We start from the raw sequence: 18,431 nt of genomic DNA on the forward strand, positions 1-18,431 counted from the left end.
CTCCTCTCAGAGCATGTCTTCAAGTACAGTAGTAGGAGAATTACAAAGATGACATCAAAGACAGGAAACCCATGAGGCAGCATGAAGAGCAATACACAAGTAGAATCTTCCAACTTGTACCTTTAAGTTCATCTTACACATTATCCTCACAAAAGTGGTAATTCTGATAACTGTAAATCGATCTCTCATTGCCTAACTCTAAGTTGGCATCACAACTGTTATAGTACCCAAAATCTAGGATGACAGATCTCTGAGGGTTACATTTCAACTTTCACCTAACAATCTTTCAGTAATACATGCAGGGTCAGTCCATCCCCTAGTACATTGTGGATAAATGTAAATAAATTAGAAGTGAACCTGGAATTCACTAACAACTAATTGCGGCCAAAATTGACAACAATCTATCCTCAAGGCTCTAGGAATGAAGCAGGTGAGCTAGAAATAGGGACCAGTACCGGATTGCAGGACTCCCCTTCCTTCTAATGGCTCACTCAGTGACTTCTACTCTTTTCTCACCGACCATTTCTACTCTGACTCCATCTACATCGGAGCCTTGGCCAAGCTGCACAGCCTCTTTGGCTCCATATACAGATCTCCCTTATAATAGTGCCTCTTGAGCTCAGCAATATTTTTTGACTTGCACTTTGTGATTTGTCCCATAAGCAAGGGCAGAGAGTTTCATTTCAATAGCTTGTTCTTTTGAGTGGTACCCATCTGGCATGCTAGCTGGCAAATCTACCCTCATCAAAAAGAGCTAGGTCTTACTATTTTGCAGCTTTGTGGCTTAGAGTTTTGTCTTACCAAACATTTACTGAACTGCAACATGATCACAATATTTTTCAACAATACTGTATAAGCTGGAAATTAGGGTAAGAATTAGTGAAGCCTTTGGAAATAGAGAACTGCCTTTTTGTTTCCATTTTTTACTTACTTGCTTACTTGTAAGTATAACTTGATAGTCACCCATCTGTGTGATGCACAGAATCATTGCACAGAAGAACAGGTTGCTTACTGCAACTGTACTTTGTTGACACGATATCTGTGCATTCACACAACCCACCCTCTATCCTCTCACAGGCAATTATTCCCTTGAGGTTCTACATCAGCTAATGGAAGGCATGAGGTACCTTCTTAGCATTATCATACACATAGGGGTAGAATATCCTTCCTCTAAAAACAGTTCAGCTCTCAATGGTACATTGCACAGAAGGCCACTAGAAGAACTTCAGTTACAGGTGAGTAACACCTTGCTGTGCTATTTCAAAAATACAAAAATACAAGCATTATATACAAGTGTTACTTTTGCAATGAAATGTACAATAATTACAGCCAGGCTGTTTAAATGTGAGTGGGAATATTAATTAAAAATACTATTTGCAATCCATCATGAAATATAGTCTTGTTTTATGTGATATACTGTATAGCTTTCTTCTTAAATTTAGAATTATATCTTTATATATTTTATGTTCTTTTCTTTCTACAGAAATACATCCAAGAAGCTCGTAATCTGGGCAGTACTATCCGGCAGCCCAAATTGTCTAATCTGTCACCATCAGTAATTGCCCAGACTAATTGGAAATTTGTTGAAGGATTGCTGAAGGAATGTCGAAATAAGGTATGATATAATTCTTGACAATATTGTTCAAGCTTCCGCTATTCAGAGGAGTTGAATTAGCTGGACCATTATAGTAGATTATTTCTCATACCGGTAATACTGATATCCTTTGATGTAACATCTCCACAGAAATGAGGCAGAACTGATAGTTTCAGTGAATACAAAATGTCCTCTTGATTGGGATGGAAATAGGTCTATGGATCAGGACATTCTGCTAATGGGATTATTCTAATAATGTGATTATTCTAATAACATACAGTTTTCTTCATATTTTGACTTCAAATTCTTAGGATCAAATACACAAGTAGTGTAATACTATTTAGAACTACATCATGCACTACTGTGATTCGATAAATATGAATTTTAGAACAGGGGTGTTAAACTCGCCATGTCATGTGACGTGTCGTGACATATTGCGACTTTTTCCCCATTGCCGGAGCTGGGGTGAGTGCAGTTTCGGCATGACGCATCCAGCCCGCAGGCCGGCAGTTTGACACCCCTGCTTTAGAAAAAGGTCATCTAATTTAATTTTCAGTTTTTACTGACAATGGCAGAACCTATGGAAAAGATACCAATATATGCTATCCATTTCTGTTGTCACATTTCTGACAGTGAGCCTTCCAGAATAAAATTAATGTGAAATATCTTTTGCCCAAACAAAAGAAGTATTGTGAAACATAGCTATATCTTATGATTCAAAGTCACATTTCCCATTCTGTATCAAACAGTGATCAGAAAAAAACTTGGAGTGGTTCAGTGATTGCTATTTTTGTTGACCATGATTTTAAATCTAGAATTATAATACATAGATACCCCAAAGATGTTCCATTAACATTGTGTATTATATATAAAGTTCTTTATTTCTTATCTCCCTATAATCTTGAATATTTAATTTGGTGTATTCCAACAATCTTTTGTAAATAAATATGATAAGCTTTTGAGCAAACAATTGTTGCATTCATCTTCTCCAGTAACAAAAATTCACCATGTGATTGTGTCCAAAGGTGCTTTTCAAAAGGCAACTGGACTTCCTTTGTTTTTTCTTTAAAACATTTCTCTTCTTATTCAAGAAGCTTATTTAGCTCTAACTGAATGATGGGGAAGGGAAGGATTTATATTCTTTGCAGTCATCTGTGCTAACCTTCAGAGTGCTAACACCCAGATGACTGCAAAGAATATAAATCCTTCCCTTCCCCACCATTCAGTCAGAGCTGAAGAAGGTTCTTGGATGAGAAGTAAAATGTTTTCAAGAAAAAGTTCAGTTGCCTTTTGAGAAGCACATCTGGGACAACCAATGAGCTGGATGATTGAGAATCTCCATAGGCACCATGTGAACATATTAACTGAATCTACAGTCCGCCCAGGATGTCCACAAAAAGCTTTATTCTTTTCAAGTGTGGATTCCCGTAATGTAAATTTATTTAAGTCATTAGGATCAAACCAGTGTTGTTGTGCTATTTGTGCTAGTCTGTATTTTGTCTGCTTAGAGGGTAAGATAGATATGCTAAGAATGGGATAGTAATTAAATCTGTTACCAATCATTTCTGCTTCCTGGGGCAACTGCAAAATATTCTGCAGGGTTGGGTTTTTATTGGCATTCTCTGATAAAACGTAAAACTGGAAAAGCATATTCATAAATCCTAAAACAAAATTAATATTTATTTAATAGTTTCTGAGTGAAAAAAATGTTATGTTGTAGAACAATAAGATTAGCTTAAAATGTGAAGCATCAGAAAGCATCCAGCTATTCTATTTTTGCTGCAGTTAAATTTTATTCTCTTGGTACCTTGATGTAATAGCAGTTTCAGGTTTATTTCCACATGTTAACTCCTCCACAGGCAGTTCATGACTATATCCTCCATAATCAGCCTAGCAAATGATTTCTCTGGAGAAACTAGGACAAACAATAACAAAACACCTTTAAACTGTAGAACAGCAGGCATCAAACTTGACCTGACCTTGGCCTCAGATTGCTATTCTAGCACAGTATGTTAAAATTCTCTGTTAGAAAAAAAATCCTTAGTCTGCTGGCTGCTCCTGTGATAATTCAGCTTGTATCAAGTGAGGTAGGCATTGTTGGTTTAGACTGACTTTTGAGATAAAGACCCATGCAAATATACAAAGACTTGCCTGCCCCTCGGAAAATTCTAGGAGGGCAAATAGGTATTTCAAACTAGAAAAAATGGAACACATTGTTCAGATTTAATATATTGTTTGTCTACCTAAGGGTTAGATACGTTGCAGAGATTCAGAGGTAATTCTCTTTTCTGAATTCACGATATGGCCTGTGTAGCTTAGACATTTTTGAAAATTAATTTTCCAACTATCTTTGTGCCTATACTCTTGAACTTGGTTAGTGAAATATAAATAATATGTGGCAATTACTATATTTTTAACTAGAGTTTTTGATTCCTCTACTTTTCTTTTAAAAATAATAATTTTTAACATTTATGGATAAAAAGGGAGAATGTGCCAATATCCCATATATATATATATATATTTATTTATAACCACATTATTTTAATCCATCAAGCAAGATGTGGGGGAATTTCTTATATGAATTAAAAAAAATTGCCTTTGATCTCCCTTTTTGGAAACATGTAACAATCATGATATTTTATGGGTTTCCCAGTGTTCGAGAGTGACTTTTAACAGATATTGAGATACAACAGGAAGAACATACACTTCCTCCTTTTTTGAGATTCAGCTCCCTATTTGTTATACCTAACAGTTTTCTTGCTTGTTATTCAAATAATATAGAACAGGTGCTGTGGATTTGGACATACACTAAATGAAAGCAGATAAAAATGATAAATCATAGTAGAAAAAATACTGAATCAATTGAATCTTTTTCTTTTGGCAGATATATGTACAGCAGATAAGTGATCAGTACTGGCAGAGTGTCAAAATGGAAAAAAAACCCTGTTGGTTATTTTATATCTATGAAATATAATATATTGCATCCTGTAATTAGTTCAACAACTAAATTGCATTACTTCTTATTTTGCTTATTTGAGGTAATAGAGGATTCTGACTTTTTCAAAAAGTAATCTTAATGTTTTCATATGCTTTCTATTTTGAAAGACAAAAAGGATGCTCGTGGAAAAAATGGGCCGAGAAGCCATAGAACTTGGTCATGGTGAGGTGAACATTACAGGGGTGGAAGAAAACACATTGATAGCCAGTCTCTGTGATCTTTTGGAAAGAATATGGAGCCACGGACTTCAGGTGAAGCAGGTAAGAAATGTACTCTTAGGGATATTTAATGCTGATTACATTTGGGATATTAATGTAAATGAGCACTAACTATTAATATAGAGTTGGATTCAGAACAAGCTGCCATGAACAAAAAAGACGCAGGAAGTCAATACCTTTTCGATTACTCTTCCACGTTCCAATATCACTGACTTACTCTTACTCCTTCAGTGAGTTCCCCAAATATTCCGTGCAGATTTTTAGAGCATTCACAATGCACAGAGGAAAGGCTGAACTGATAAAAACGAGCCCTTTCTTTGACCAGAACTTTACTTCTGGTAATTCTGGATCCAACTCTATCATTCCTAGTTGTTTTTCTGGCATTTTTACTGTGAGCTTTAACTAGAAGATGATAAAATGAACTTGTTTCGGGAATACCTAACATCTTTCAGAGAGAGAAATTGACAGATTTTCTCTGTAAACACCTTATTGATTATGCATGAATGCAAAGTGAGAGCAATACATTTGAAATATAGAACTTTTTTTTTAAAAAAATTGGTCATTCAAGTAGGGCTCCCTTTGTTTGAATCCACTTCTAAACTGTAACAATTTCTGTGTGAAGGATACACTGTCTGACTTTTCCCTTCCATTTATATGCTGCATAGGATAGAAGCTGTACCACTTTCATCCTAGAAGATAGAGCATCAGTATACTCTGCTACAACTCAGATTTGGGCTTTTCAGACCAGCAAGCGGCCAACCGTACATAAGGTTAATTCTTTGGACTGATTAACAATGTTGGCAAACAGTGCTGAACGGTCTGTTGTGGTAGAGTATTCAGAAATCTGATGGAAAAGGTGCAACAGATCCAATCTTCTTTGCAAAACTTTGGTTTATAGCATATTAACCTAGTTCTAAAAAATTTTTCCAGAAAGCTATGCCTTTTATAGATATGTATTAGGATAGCTTCTTTTAACACCTTCATGCCATATAACTACTTTTGCCTATTCCCTTGCCACCGGATCCTGTTTGTTACCTAATTATCAATTTTCTTTTTCATTTGTAATTTTTATTCATTAATTCAGTATAATTTTCAGATGTTTGATAATTTGTCAGTTCTGGAATCATTTTCTTTGTTATCATTTCTCATGTACATACATATCACTCTTCTCCCTTGGCTTTGAGAAATGTGATCTTAATCATAATTCTGTATAATGGTATTCATTTGTTTTCAGCTCACACAGTTTTTTGTGCTCTTGTCATGACCCCCGTTCCAGCACTGGGAGTCACCATACCCTTTGTTCATTGTATAGGTGGAGATGCATTGTTCACAGGGATACCTGTATTTGCCTTATAATATAAAATGTATTTTTTATTACTTGCAGTAGTATAATAGCAATTGTAATTATAGACCATCAGTATTTAAATTAGAATTAAAAACTTGTCCAATCTTGGACTTTAAAGCAAGATTGTGAAATCTGGGTTGTAATGTGCCTCAAATAGAAGTATACTAACATTTCATATTTCGTTAAGTCAAAATATGCATGAGCCTGGATTAGCAGGTGATTAAATTAAAGAATCTCCAGCAGATTCTCTAGAATCTCTAGTTTTGTTTGAATCTGGAAATATTGTTATGCATTACAGAATAAATATGGCTTGGAAGTTTGAATAAGATCCTTACTAATTCTGACCTGATAGCTATTGCTTTGAAATTTGTATGAAATATGAAATTGCAATTAGCTAGATATTTCTGATATATCTATATGTATATTGAAGCGGCTCCAAACCTGAACCAAAGGCTTTTGCATAACTTGACTTATGCATTAGACAAATGTAAGCTAGATAAATGCATCTGTGATTCTGCCAGCTTCTCATAGTCCTACTTTAAAGATAAATACATATAACTAAACTTAAGGTACAGATGGTGCTGTCAAAATTTCAGTAGATTCTTAAGTTCGACAGTACTATCGAACTGTCATGGAACATGACATTAAGCAACAAAGCACATTTAATGAAAACAAACGTATTTTGACATTATGTCACAAATTAAAACAATGCAGTATAATGCTAGATATGTATTCAACTCCCAAAGGAAAAAAAATCTGTTGATATCCATATTCACTCTACCTATTCCTCTTTCTCAGTTGACACAAAGAAGCTGAACATGAACCTTATTATCATCTAAACTCAGATTATCAGCTCTTTGAGGGAACCTTCTCTCCTTGAATTGTTTCAGCCTTGGTTGGTCCCCAGAAGTTTTATAACTGTAAGAATTGGTACCTGAGGGTTTTAAAAAATGATGTCCTTTGTATTCCCTCCGTATGAATAATGCATCTGCACAGAATCCTTTGTTGGAATTTTCTAGAAGAGAAGCATATTTTTTCTGCAGGAGGTGCTCCATTAAGGACTCTGCTTCTAGGCACAGTTACTTACTTACGTCCAATTTTTTTCTCAATGTTGCAGAAATGTGGTTAGGATTTTTCTCTAATACTGTAAATTCTCATGGGTTACTTTAGGTTCTTTCACCTCCCTTTTCTTCCCTGGGGGTGATTTCAAGGAAAAAAACCCTCTCTTAGAGTATGGCTTCCTGACTGAGCTTCCAGCTTATACCCACTCAAATATTTTTCTACAAGTGCTGAGCTATAATGGCAATTCATTGCTATCTTATTCAGATTAGTTAGTTTCCAAGAAGAGCAGACCATGTTCTTTGGATTTGGTATCAGAAGAGAAATCATGGGAATCTTTTCTAACTCTGTTCTGAAGAGTGGGAGTCAGTGGGCTCTTCTGCATAGCACTTTTAGGCTACCTGCTTAAAGTAAACAAGCAAATAAGTAAGGAAATGCTGATGTAAGAGATTGCTATCTGGATACCAGGTCTCATGTCTGAGCAACAGTTGTCTCCGCTCCCAATTCCTCTGTTTCTAACAGACAGATAGCATTTCCACTTTTATGGGTATTTGAAGGCATGTAATTTTCCACTAAGAAATCTTTTTTATGAGCCCTCCCTCTTGACTCTCTTTTGTACTTAAACAGAAAGGTCAAAAGCCAACAATAGCAATTTGCCTGTCATTTAGATGAAAACAGGAAACTGGCAGAACTCTTGTCAATTCACCTACTTAGAAAGATCATCATCTCACTATTTCACTTGTAAACCTGTGTTTTTTAAAGGCCCTATGTTTCACCCCTCTCTCTCTCTCTCTCTCTCTCTCTCTCTCTCTCTCTCTCTCTCTCTCTCTCTGAGAGAGGGGGGGAGAGAGAGAGAGGGAGGGAGGGAGAGAGGTGAAACAGGGCCTTTAAAAACACAGGTTTACAAGTGAAATAGTGAAATGATGATCTATGAAGTTTCTCTCTCTCTCTCTCTCTCTCTCTCTCTCTCTCTCTCTCTCTCTCTCTCTCTCTCTCTCTCTTTCTCTCTCTCTCTCTCTCTCTCTCTCTCTCTGTGTGTGTGTGTGTGTGTGAGAGAGAGAGAGAGAGAGAGAGAGAAACTTTATAGATGAGTTTGTGCCCAAGCAGGAAATCCCACTTTGAAAAGTAGCAAGAAAGCATGACTATCCAACAATGTAAGAAGGTGATTCAGTTCCTATTCTGAATGGCTAGTTCTGTTGTATTACAAGATTGGGAACTAAAATATACCTTTTGTTGCATTAATGTTTTTAAAAATGTGGGAAATTGCAGGGGCTGAAAAATAAATACAACAAGGAGTTTTAGAAAACTATGCAATAAAGGATAAATATATGTTCAAATTGTCCACTATTTTAAGCTATATTAACACAATTTTTCTAACAAGATAAATTATGCCTACAAAAATATTCAGATACAAATACTAAATGTGAGTGATTTAAAAGTTTCTCCTTATCATACGTGTGTTCATTGAACAAAAAAGCATCAAGACAAAAAAGCACAGAGCTGAAAAGCAAACCATGAATAAAATGAAAAGAAAAAAATACAAGTATTTTCATTTGTGGATATGTAATAAGACAGGGGTGTCAAACTCAATTTCATTGAGGGCCGCATCAGCATTGCAGTTGCCCTCAAGGGGCTAGGTGGGCGTGGCCTACTTGGTGGGTGTGGCCTACTGGGTGGGTGTGGCTAGAGTGCGTATGGCCTACTGGGTGGGCATGGCTAGAGTGCGTATGGCCTACTGGGTGAGCATGGCCAGCTCTACATCGTTCGCATCAAGGGTGCCTATGGGGGCCTGGGCAGGAGTGGGACAGATCTGAGGGTCTCTGGCAGAAGGAGGGTCTCTGGGCCAGGGCCAAAGCAGTGGGGGCCGTTCCCTCACTGTTTCCAGGATGGCTTTGCGGGCCACATGAAACCATTTCGTGGGCCGCATCCGGCCCCCGGGCCTTGTGTTTGACATGTCTGTAATAAGATTTCTGAAGTTTTGTTTCTTCTTTCTTCTATTTTTGTTTTTGTTCTTGATTTTTTTATTCTTAACTATATTTGTAATCTTGATTTTTTGTTGAAGAACAACAGTCTTCTATATAAACAAAGAAGGAAATATTTGGCCACTGATATCTGAGACATTTGCCTTATGGATGTTCATCTCCTGCTTCCATAAAGATTGGGCAGATGCTTTGGATTGATATAAAACTTGTTTCTGTGAATGGATGCTCTACCTTTTCTCCATTGTTATTAGGAACTGTCTAGAACATTTTTGCTTCCATGATTACTATTAGATGCTTGAAGTTTTTGATATAATGGCAGAAATAGGCAGAAGAATAATTCATGCATTTGTAAATCAAGTTTTTTCCCCTCCACATATTGAACACTTCTTATGTAATTATTTTGTGTCCCATTACTTTATATTTTAGGTATCTATAGTGATTAGGGCGCCCATTTCCAAGTTTCTATTCCAGTTTCATAAAACTTTCTGTGGAATTCTAAAATATAACTGTGGGGTTATCTGTTATAAAGCTATATAACTGTGTGTCCTCTGTATTATGTTACAGGAAACCCAAAAATCTAGAAAAGGCTTTGAGATTAGCTCAGGTCTCTGAACAACCTGGGGCATATTATATTAGGACTTTGAACCAAAATAAAAATTTGAGAGAAATAAAATGTAATTGCAGTTATATAAAAAAAGAATGTAAACTAAAATTGTAATGATGTCCCTGTCCTAGGACAGGCATAGTATCAGTAACAAATTTCCAATAAGCAGCCTTTATCCCCTGAAATAATATGCAGAGAATTGTTGCATTTGTGTTACAAAGAGAATAATAATCAATAATCTGTCGTGTGAGTTTATGGATTATAAAATGACCCCATCACATAGTGTTTAAAAGATTGAGAATGAGAATGAGTGATTTGAGACAATCACTTTTTAATAAATTAATTAGTTTTGCTTCTTATATTAATTTACCTTTACCAAAAGAAAAAAAAGATAATAAAAGCTGATAATCCATTTTGATGCAATTATTTGGTTTAAAATGAAGGACAACTTTTTGTAAAGAATACAATATGTGTAGTTGTGCATGTATCTGTAGGTTTATAATATGCATTGGTTATAATCTTGGTACTGAATTATCATTGTTATAGGTTTATAGGTTTATAAACCACTAAAAATTTAAACACTTTGTTAGAGAATATAGACAGCTCCCCAAAATACCAGAATAAGTACTCCAATCTTAATCAGTGGATTAGGTGTCATCACGGTGGTGTCCATTCTGATCACATAGATAAACCTTCTCCAGGGTGATCTGTCCTCATCTTGGCCCTTCAAGTCTCTCAAACATACACCCATCATGCAATTAAGTCAATCCACCTTTCTGACCATCCTCTTCTCTTTCCTTTACCTTTCCCAGCATTACAGACTTCTCAAGGGAATTGGGGGTTTTTGCATCTCAGTCTATAGAATTACCCAAACTGATCTTGAATATGAGCATGGGAATTTTCATAATAGTCTAGAAAATCTTTTGAAGTTTATTCCAAAATATGCACGCCTGACTCAGAAAATATTTTTCCCCTCTATAACTGAACTTTATTAGCCTGGCTGAATAGATTGGCTACTTTTTATGCGATCTTTTTTATAATAAAGCACAAGATATATAATATGTCATGCTCTGTATTAGTAATTTATTTTGCATTTGACAACCAATCTTTCTTTTTAATCTAAGGGGAAGTCTGCTTTGTGGTCACACTTGTTACATTACCAAGAAAACAGACAGCGAAAACCTACATCTGGGAGTTTCAGTACCTCAGGTGCAGTTGTCTTCCATAAAAATTATGTTGCTATTTTGTACAAGAAAAAAAATCACAAAAACAAATTATATTTCTAAATTCTAAGAAAAAACAGAGGCACATAGAAGATATGATTACATATTTATTTATTGAAAGCTTAAATCTAATGCAAATTCTATTCTCAGTGGAATATTAATTACTCTAGAACAGTGGTTCTAAAACATTTTAGTCTCAAGATTTCTTTAAATTCTTAAAAATTAGAGAGAACCCCAAAGCGCTTTGATTCTGTGGGTTATATCTACTCATATTTACTGTATTAGAAATTAAAACATCTTTAAAATATTTACTTTGTGAATCCTGTAAGGGTCTCTGAACCATATTTTGAGAACTGTTGTTCTGGAATATAAATATTCTATTGGGTATCACCTAGAATTATTATTTTAAAATAAATAATCCTTTCTGAGAAAGGCACTATTATTATGTTTGAAGTAATATGTTTTGGTCTATGTTTCCACTGCACTGAACCTGACATAAGTTCATTTTAGGACTTTAAAAGTTAAATTTATTGGGATGAGTTCAATTATTGGACAAGATGTGGAACATAGAGTTTTAAACCTTAGTCAACAAACTGGATTGATAATAAAGGTTTGTTTTAAGACAGAATTAACTGATTTCAAACTGAATTTTTAGTAGTATCTTCTATACAATTTATTAATACAAATACAGTATATTCTATTAATTATAAATAGAATATATTGCAAGAAGTGCTGAATCCTGATATGGAAAATATCGGTCATTTACATGAATGAAAGAAAAAGGGCTTTCCATTTAGAAATCTAATTAGGTTTACTAATGAAGTGTTTTAAGTCAAAGGGCAGATACTGCCCCTCCAGTTCCCTTAAACTATTGCTTGTTCAATTTGTCCAAAAGAATATAATGGTAACTAGTGAAAAAATGTTTAATACGATATCTTATTAGCACTTGGTGTAACCCAAGAGCTAGGTTCTTATGTATAAAATATACTTATTTTGAGCCAAGAAAAGTATAGGTTCTGCGCTTCACTCTATTCTGGGATTATGAATAAGAGTATCTAATTCAAAATGCACAAAAGCTGATGTGTTTGAATTGCAGTGCCTTTGGTTAATCAGATTTGATTAGCTCATTGTACACATTTGAAATCATGCCACAGTATGCATTGTAACTGTTCTTCAAAGCCTGCAAACAATTTCAGCTAGCCTTATCACTTGTATTGTGACCTTTGCCCCCATTCCCCCAAACTGTTGATCTATGCAGATCCAACTGCATTTTGGAAACTTAATTGAATTATTCTAAAAGCAAATTCCATACAGTATTCATTTTCAAAGAATACTTTTGAAGATTTTTTTAGATGAAAGATTTCAGACCTACTAACTCCCACTCTCAATAATTTTTTGTCATGTTTTCCTGTATCTACTAGCTCTCAGTAGAAGAAACTCAAGGTGGAGTAGATTTTTCAGAGAATATGCCAAATAAGAAAACACAAATCTCTGTTGTTTAAGCTATAGGTCTTTTAGATAAGTTATACTTTAATATGAGCATCATAACTAATGTAAAACATAATCATCAACTGATGAGACAATGAAGATTACAGATGAGCTCATATAAAAGCCTATATAGTAGAATGACTTCAAATGTTGCTCAAAATCAAAGCATTCGGATTTTTTAAATATTTAATTAAATGTAATCTGTATTTTAGGAATTCTTCTAGATGCTGAAAGAAGGAAGTCAGATGCCAATCCAGGAATGTCTCCTTTAAGAGTATCCCTCATCCAGGACATGAGGTTGGATTTTTGCAATCCTAAAGATCAGATAAAAGTTTTAATCATATTTTTAAGACAACTAAGTTTAAAATATTTCCTTTAATTTATTTCATTATTATTTTGATTGATATCATTTTGTATTTAAGCAAAAACCAGAATCTTAAGCCAGTTTATTGAAAAGAATGTATCAGGTATAATCAGTGAAATATAATATTTAGTAAGTCAGGTAAAGATTGAAATCTAAACTTCAGCTAATTTTGAAAAATGCTCTCACCACAATTTTTTTTAATTCCTGCTCTTATTTGATATCACTACCTCAAGATGTTGCTAGCTTTCTATAGGAGACAATAACTGCTTTAAATAAAATATTTGTTGAATCATTGTTGAAAAATGCACTGTCAAAGACAATATCAAAATACAGTTTATTTTTAATGCCATATATTTTAAGGAATATTGAAAATTTCAGTATAGTTTAAGAACATATTAAACATTTTAAGCTTTTGTTAACATGTAAGGTTAAGACTCACAAATGGAACCATTGGTGTTCATCTGCTGGCTCCCACTAACAATATATGAAGATAATAATCTGTCTGTAGTCAACCTCAGTGTGACAATGAAATGTAGATTTTGATTTTGTATACCTTTAAGAGACCCAAGAATAAAATAATTACCAGATTAAACTCATACTATGGCTTTATTTGCTGGGTTTGGTCGGGCAGATGAATTCAAAGATCTACTAACACATCACACTTCTTGGGTCTCACTAGATGGCAAATGGCAACAATCCTGGGTAAATGAGGACCCAGATTGTTGGGGGCAATTAAGCTGACTTTGTAATAATGCCGCTTGGGGTGTGTGTGAAAGCCCTAATAAGCAGGCATATACATAGACTGAAGGCTACTGCTAAGCTTGTAAGCCGCCCTGAGTCTTCGGAGAAGGGCGGGATATAAATGGAATAAAAATAAAAATAAATAAATAAATAAATAAATAATGCAAAGCTGGGCTAATCAAGCAAGACTGCTTGTGAGCAGCATCTGCTCTCAGGCCATGTTGGAGTACAGGAATACACAAGGTCATGTTTTTACTGGATCAGTATTACATCGCAGTTCTAAACTTTAATCTAAACTTTAATCTTTTTACCTCTAACTTCCAGGCTTTCTAATCATGTCAGTGTGAACTTCAAGGTAGAAGCTACAAAATTTCTAAATTACATAATATTTATACACTTTCTAGAACATACTTTATTTTCAATATTAAAAACTTGTCTTATCATGTAGCATTCAAAATTCTAACTCACAGAATATTCTACAAAAAAAAAATCAAAATCCACCTTTTAATATAATTAGACTGTGAAGTTCAGGGGTTTGGAAGTTAGATAAGCTTCTTCCAGAAAACATGTGTCTACAGGTAAATTTGGGAAATCTACATCTCACTTAAGCGCAAAAAAATCATTTTTTTCCTGAGCTGTATATATATATATATATATTTGGTATGCATTTGTTGTTGTATGCATCTTTTGTATTCCTTTTATGCCTATACAATTCATATTTTATCTTTATGCTAGAAGAGAAAATAATTTTCTTTGATGATACTATATTATTAATGAACCTATTTCTCTTCCTCAGTAAAAGGCTTGGCAAGAATAACAGTATGATTTATTTTGCTTTGCTTTTCAGGCATATTCAGAATATAAGTGAGATCAAAACAGATGTTGGTAAAGCTAGAGCTTGGGTTCGACTCTCTATGGAAAAGAAATTACTTTCCAGACATCTGAAACACCTTCTTTCTGATTATGAACTCACAAAGTATGTTGAAACAATCATTTGCTTTAAAATCACTTTTCATATCTAATACTAATATGTAAAAAAAATTACAATGTAAAAAAGATGTTGAGACTCTAGAACAGGGGTGTCAAACTGCTGGCCCGGAAGCCACGCTCACCCCATTGCCGGCAATGGCAAAACCATCTGAATACGTGACGTCGCGAGTTTGACATGTCTGCTCTAGAAAGAGTACAGAGAAGAGCAACAAAGATGATCAGCAGACTGGAGGCTAAAACATATAAGGAACGGTTGCTGGAATTGGGTCTGTCTAGTCCAGTCAGCAACCTGAAACAGTGAAAAAGCCACTCGGAACCGGTTCCCTCACAAAAGGAAAAACTGGGAGCCACAAAAAATATGTGCGCATGCGTGTACATGCGCACATGCGCAGAACAGGGTTTGACTGAAGAGTAGAGCCAAGGCGAGATATGCACCTACCCTGCATATTTGAATTGATTGGTTGAACTTTTTTAGTCCCACTTTTTTTTTTTGGACTGCACATGGCAGAGGACCGGGAGCCGCAGGAGACGGCTGAAAGAGCTGCATGCGGCTCCAGAGCTGCGGGTTGCAGACCTGTGGTCTAGTTTAATGAAGAGAAGGACGAGGGGGGACATGATAGCAGTGTTCCAATATCTCAGGGGCTGCCACAAAGAAGAGGGAGTCAAGCTATTCTCCAAAGCACCTGAAGGCAGGACAAGAAGCAATGGATGGAAACTAATCAAGGAGAGAAGCAACCTAGAACTAAGGAGAAATTTTTCTGACAGAACAATTAATCAGTGGAACAACCTGCCTCCAGAAGCTGTGAATGCTCCTACACTGGAAGTTTTTAAGAAGAGACTGGACAGCCATTTGTCTGAAATGGTATAGGGTTTCCTGCCTGAGCAGCGGGTTGGACTAGATGACCTCCAAGGTCCCTTACAACAACAACATCATCATCATTGTTATTATTATTTAATAAATACTGCATGAATTTCCTAGTTATTTGTGAAAGAAGATAATTTTCAAATTATGATATGAGCTCAAAAATTTAATCCCAGAATTCTACTATTCTGACTATTAACTGACATGACTTAATTCTACTATTAACTGACATGACTTAGAAAATGAAAAATAAGCTAAATATAGCTTAAACCAGAGGTCCCCAAGTTTTTGGGCACCAGGGACCAGTTCCACGGAGGAAGGTTTTTCCACAGACCAGATGGGGTGTGGTCTTGAATACTGCCTGCCAGGGCTTTTTTTCTCATTGAACGCTCAGAACGGAGTTCCGGCACCTTTTTTGGATGGAACCTTGTAGGATAGGCAAGGCGGGTTGTATGACATGTGTGAGTTCCGGCACCTTTTTCTTTTACAAAAAAAGCACTGCTGCCTGCATCCTGAGGATGGAGCTTTTCTTGTTTGTGTGGCTTGCTTGCTGGCATCCTGTGGACCGGTGCCGGTCCAGAGACTGGGGGTTTGGGAACCCCTGGCTTAAAGCAATCCATTCACTCTATCATTTAATGTTGCAATTCATCTTTTCTTCCACCGTATCCCTACATTGTTTCATACTTTGTCTTCTCTTCTTTAAATTTCTCACCTCTCTTCATGAGAATCTCATTAATTCTATCCTTTCTTGATCTTCTCATTCTTTGGTCCATTCTCCCTTCATTTATTTGTTTTGCAGCTTGATGTTCATTTTCTATATATGACCAGATCACTTCAAGTAGGTGGTCTTCTTTTCCCTCTCTGCTCCCACGAGGGCTCGGTTGAGATCTGTGCGGTACAGGCAGTCCTCGACTTAAAGCCCTTTGTTTAGTAACTGTTCAAAGTAACGACGACACTGAAAAAAAGTGACTCATGACCTTTTTTTTCACACTTACAACCCCATGATCATGTGATTTACATTCAGATGCTTGACAACTGGTTCATATTTATGACAGTCACTGCATCCTGGGGTCGTGTGATCCATTCTTGCCACCTTCTGACCAGCAAAGTCAATGGGGAAGCCACTTAACAACCACGTTACTGACTTTACAGCTGCAGTGATTCACTTAACAATTGTGGCAAGAAAGGTCATAAGATGGGACAAAATGTTTCGCTTAGCAATGGAAATTTGGGGTTCAATTGTGATCATATATCAAGGACTACCTGTAACTAAAAGTTGTCAAGGAACAGACTTCTTTTAATCATTTTTATTCATTTTTTCTTCTGTTCCATTGTGTCTGATGCTTGGAGACTGCCTGGGTGAATCCCTGCAGTTTTCCCAGCAATGTTTTTCAGAAGTGGATTACCATTGCCTATTCCCAAGGGCAGGGTGACAGTGACTGGCCCAGGGTCACCCAGCTGGCTTCACGCCAAGCAGGACTAGAATTCACAGTCTCCTGGCTTCTCACCTGATCCCTTAACCACGACACACAGCTGGCTCTCTGTTCTTACTAAGTAGAAGCAAATCCCCCTCATGCAAGTGTGACACCTGGGGATTGTGAACACATCTGTTGTTGTGTTTTCAGTAGCCCTGGAGGAGGAGTTTGCTCAGTCTACAACTTCCTGGAAGCTGCCCTCCCTCCCCGCCCTATCTGCTGAGCTTTTTCTGGATCAGTTAGATGAGCCTCCCACTCCACCCATCCTCCTCGTTATTACCTGGCCTTCTTTTCCTCCGGATGCTCAGCGTCCTCTCATTCTGCCATTCCTCCCCCCTCCCCCCATGAGGAAGTTTGGATTAAAAACTCAGAATATGAATCCCATGGCCAGCTGGGGAATTCTGGGAGTTGAAGTCTACAGGTCTTAAGGTTGCCCAAGTTGGACACCCCTGCTGTAGGTGAAGGCTTTGCACAGCCCTTTCTCCAGGTTCAGTGAAGCCACTGGTGGGCTGACCATATCAACTCCAATTTGTCCTTCAGATCAGAATGGACAGCTCCTTCTCTGAAGTGCTCTAGGGTCTCCTGCTTGAGTAGGGGGTTGGTCTAGAAGATCTCCAGGGTCCCTTCCAACTCTATTCTGATTGATTGATTTCTTTCTCATGATTCAGTTTGTATACAATCCATATTCATTTAGCACTCATTCATTCTTGGTCCCAACTCTTCTTTTACCGTGCACACCTTTTACTAACCTATTCCCTCTGCATTCACCTTTCTCCTGATCTATGCAACTCTCATTTTAATATCTTAAAGTGGGCAGAGCAGAGATTTAATATGCAACTATTCTTTATACGTTTATCTGTAAATAATTTAAACAACCAAGAATTATCGTACATACTTGTGTTGCTCAGTGTTGAACCATTTTCTGAGCATTTTATTTATTGTCAAAACATCCTTTGCCTCTATCATATACTACCCAGGCAAAATTCATACTGGCACTAAAAGTACCAGCTTATTAATGTGTTTTTTTTCTACATCAACTTATAATAGTTTTGGAAATGTTGAAAAATATTGGAAAAAAATCCTTTTAATGTCTTTTTTCTAGTTTTCGAGGGAATGAAATTATTTTCTGAGATAGAGATTTACCTAAAAAAATTGATTAATTAGAAAATTGTTTTTTAAAAATGAAAATATTCCAGAAAGGGATATATGGATTAGGGCAGAACAGAAAAATGATTATGTTTAAGATTAGGAGTTTAGGAGTAGGAAACTGAAAATTCAGTTTCTTGGACAACATAAGCCACAAAACCCAGTGAGTGACCTTGGGCTAACTCTTTCAGTCCAATCTATTTCACGGGATTGTTGATGTTAGGGAAAAATAGGAAGAGGAAGTATTAAATATACTACTTTGAATTCCTGAGTGAAGACAGTAATAAATATATACTAATCTTCAGCACTTTGTTCTCCCATACTTTTTAGGTAACAGAGACT

The 18,431-nt window shown here is 36.1% G+C and overlaps 1 protein-coding gene across 4 annotated transcripts in view; it reads left to right on the forward strand.

The window, feature by feature from the left end:
• DENND5A (DENN domain containing 5A) overlaps positions 1 to 18,431 on the forward strand; it is a 72,292-nt gene that overhangs the window by 38,965 nt on the left and 14,896 nt on the right. For 2 of the 4 annotated variants that reach the window (XM_083350088.1, XM_083350090.1), the window contains exons 11-16: positions 1,484 to 1,615; positions 4,700 to 4,852; positions 5,476 to 5,580; positions 10,925 to 11,009; positions 12,724 to 12,808; positions 14,464 to 14,592. In XM_083350088.1, the coding sequence (XP_083206214.1) occupies positions 1,484 to 1,615; positions 4,700 to 4,852; positions 5,476 to 5,580; positions 10,925 to 11,009; positions 12,724 to 12,808; positions 14,464 to 14,592 (689 nt within the window). Of the gene's footprint in view, positions 1 to 1,483; positions 1,616 to 4,699; positions 4,853 to 5,475; positions 5,581 to 10,924; positions 11,010 to 12,723; positions 12,809 to 14,463; positions 14,593 to 18,431 lie in introns of those variants that run through there. The other 2 variants (XR_014490905.1, XM_083350089.1) reach the window with 2 other exon arrangements.

The sequence above is a fragment of the Vipera ursinii genome (genome assembly GCF_947247035.1).
Source record: "Vipera ursinii genome assembly, chromosome: 1".
Lineage (NCBI taxonomy): Eukaryota > Metazoa > Chordata > Lepidosauria > Squamata > Viperidae > Vipera > Vipera ursinii.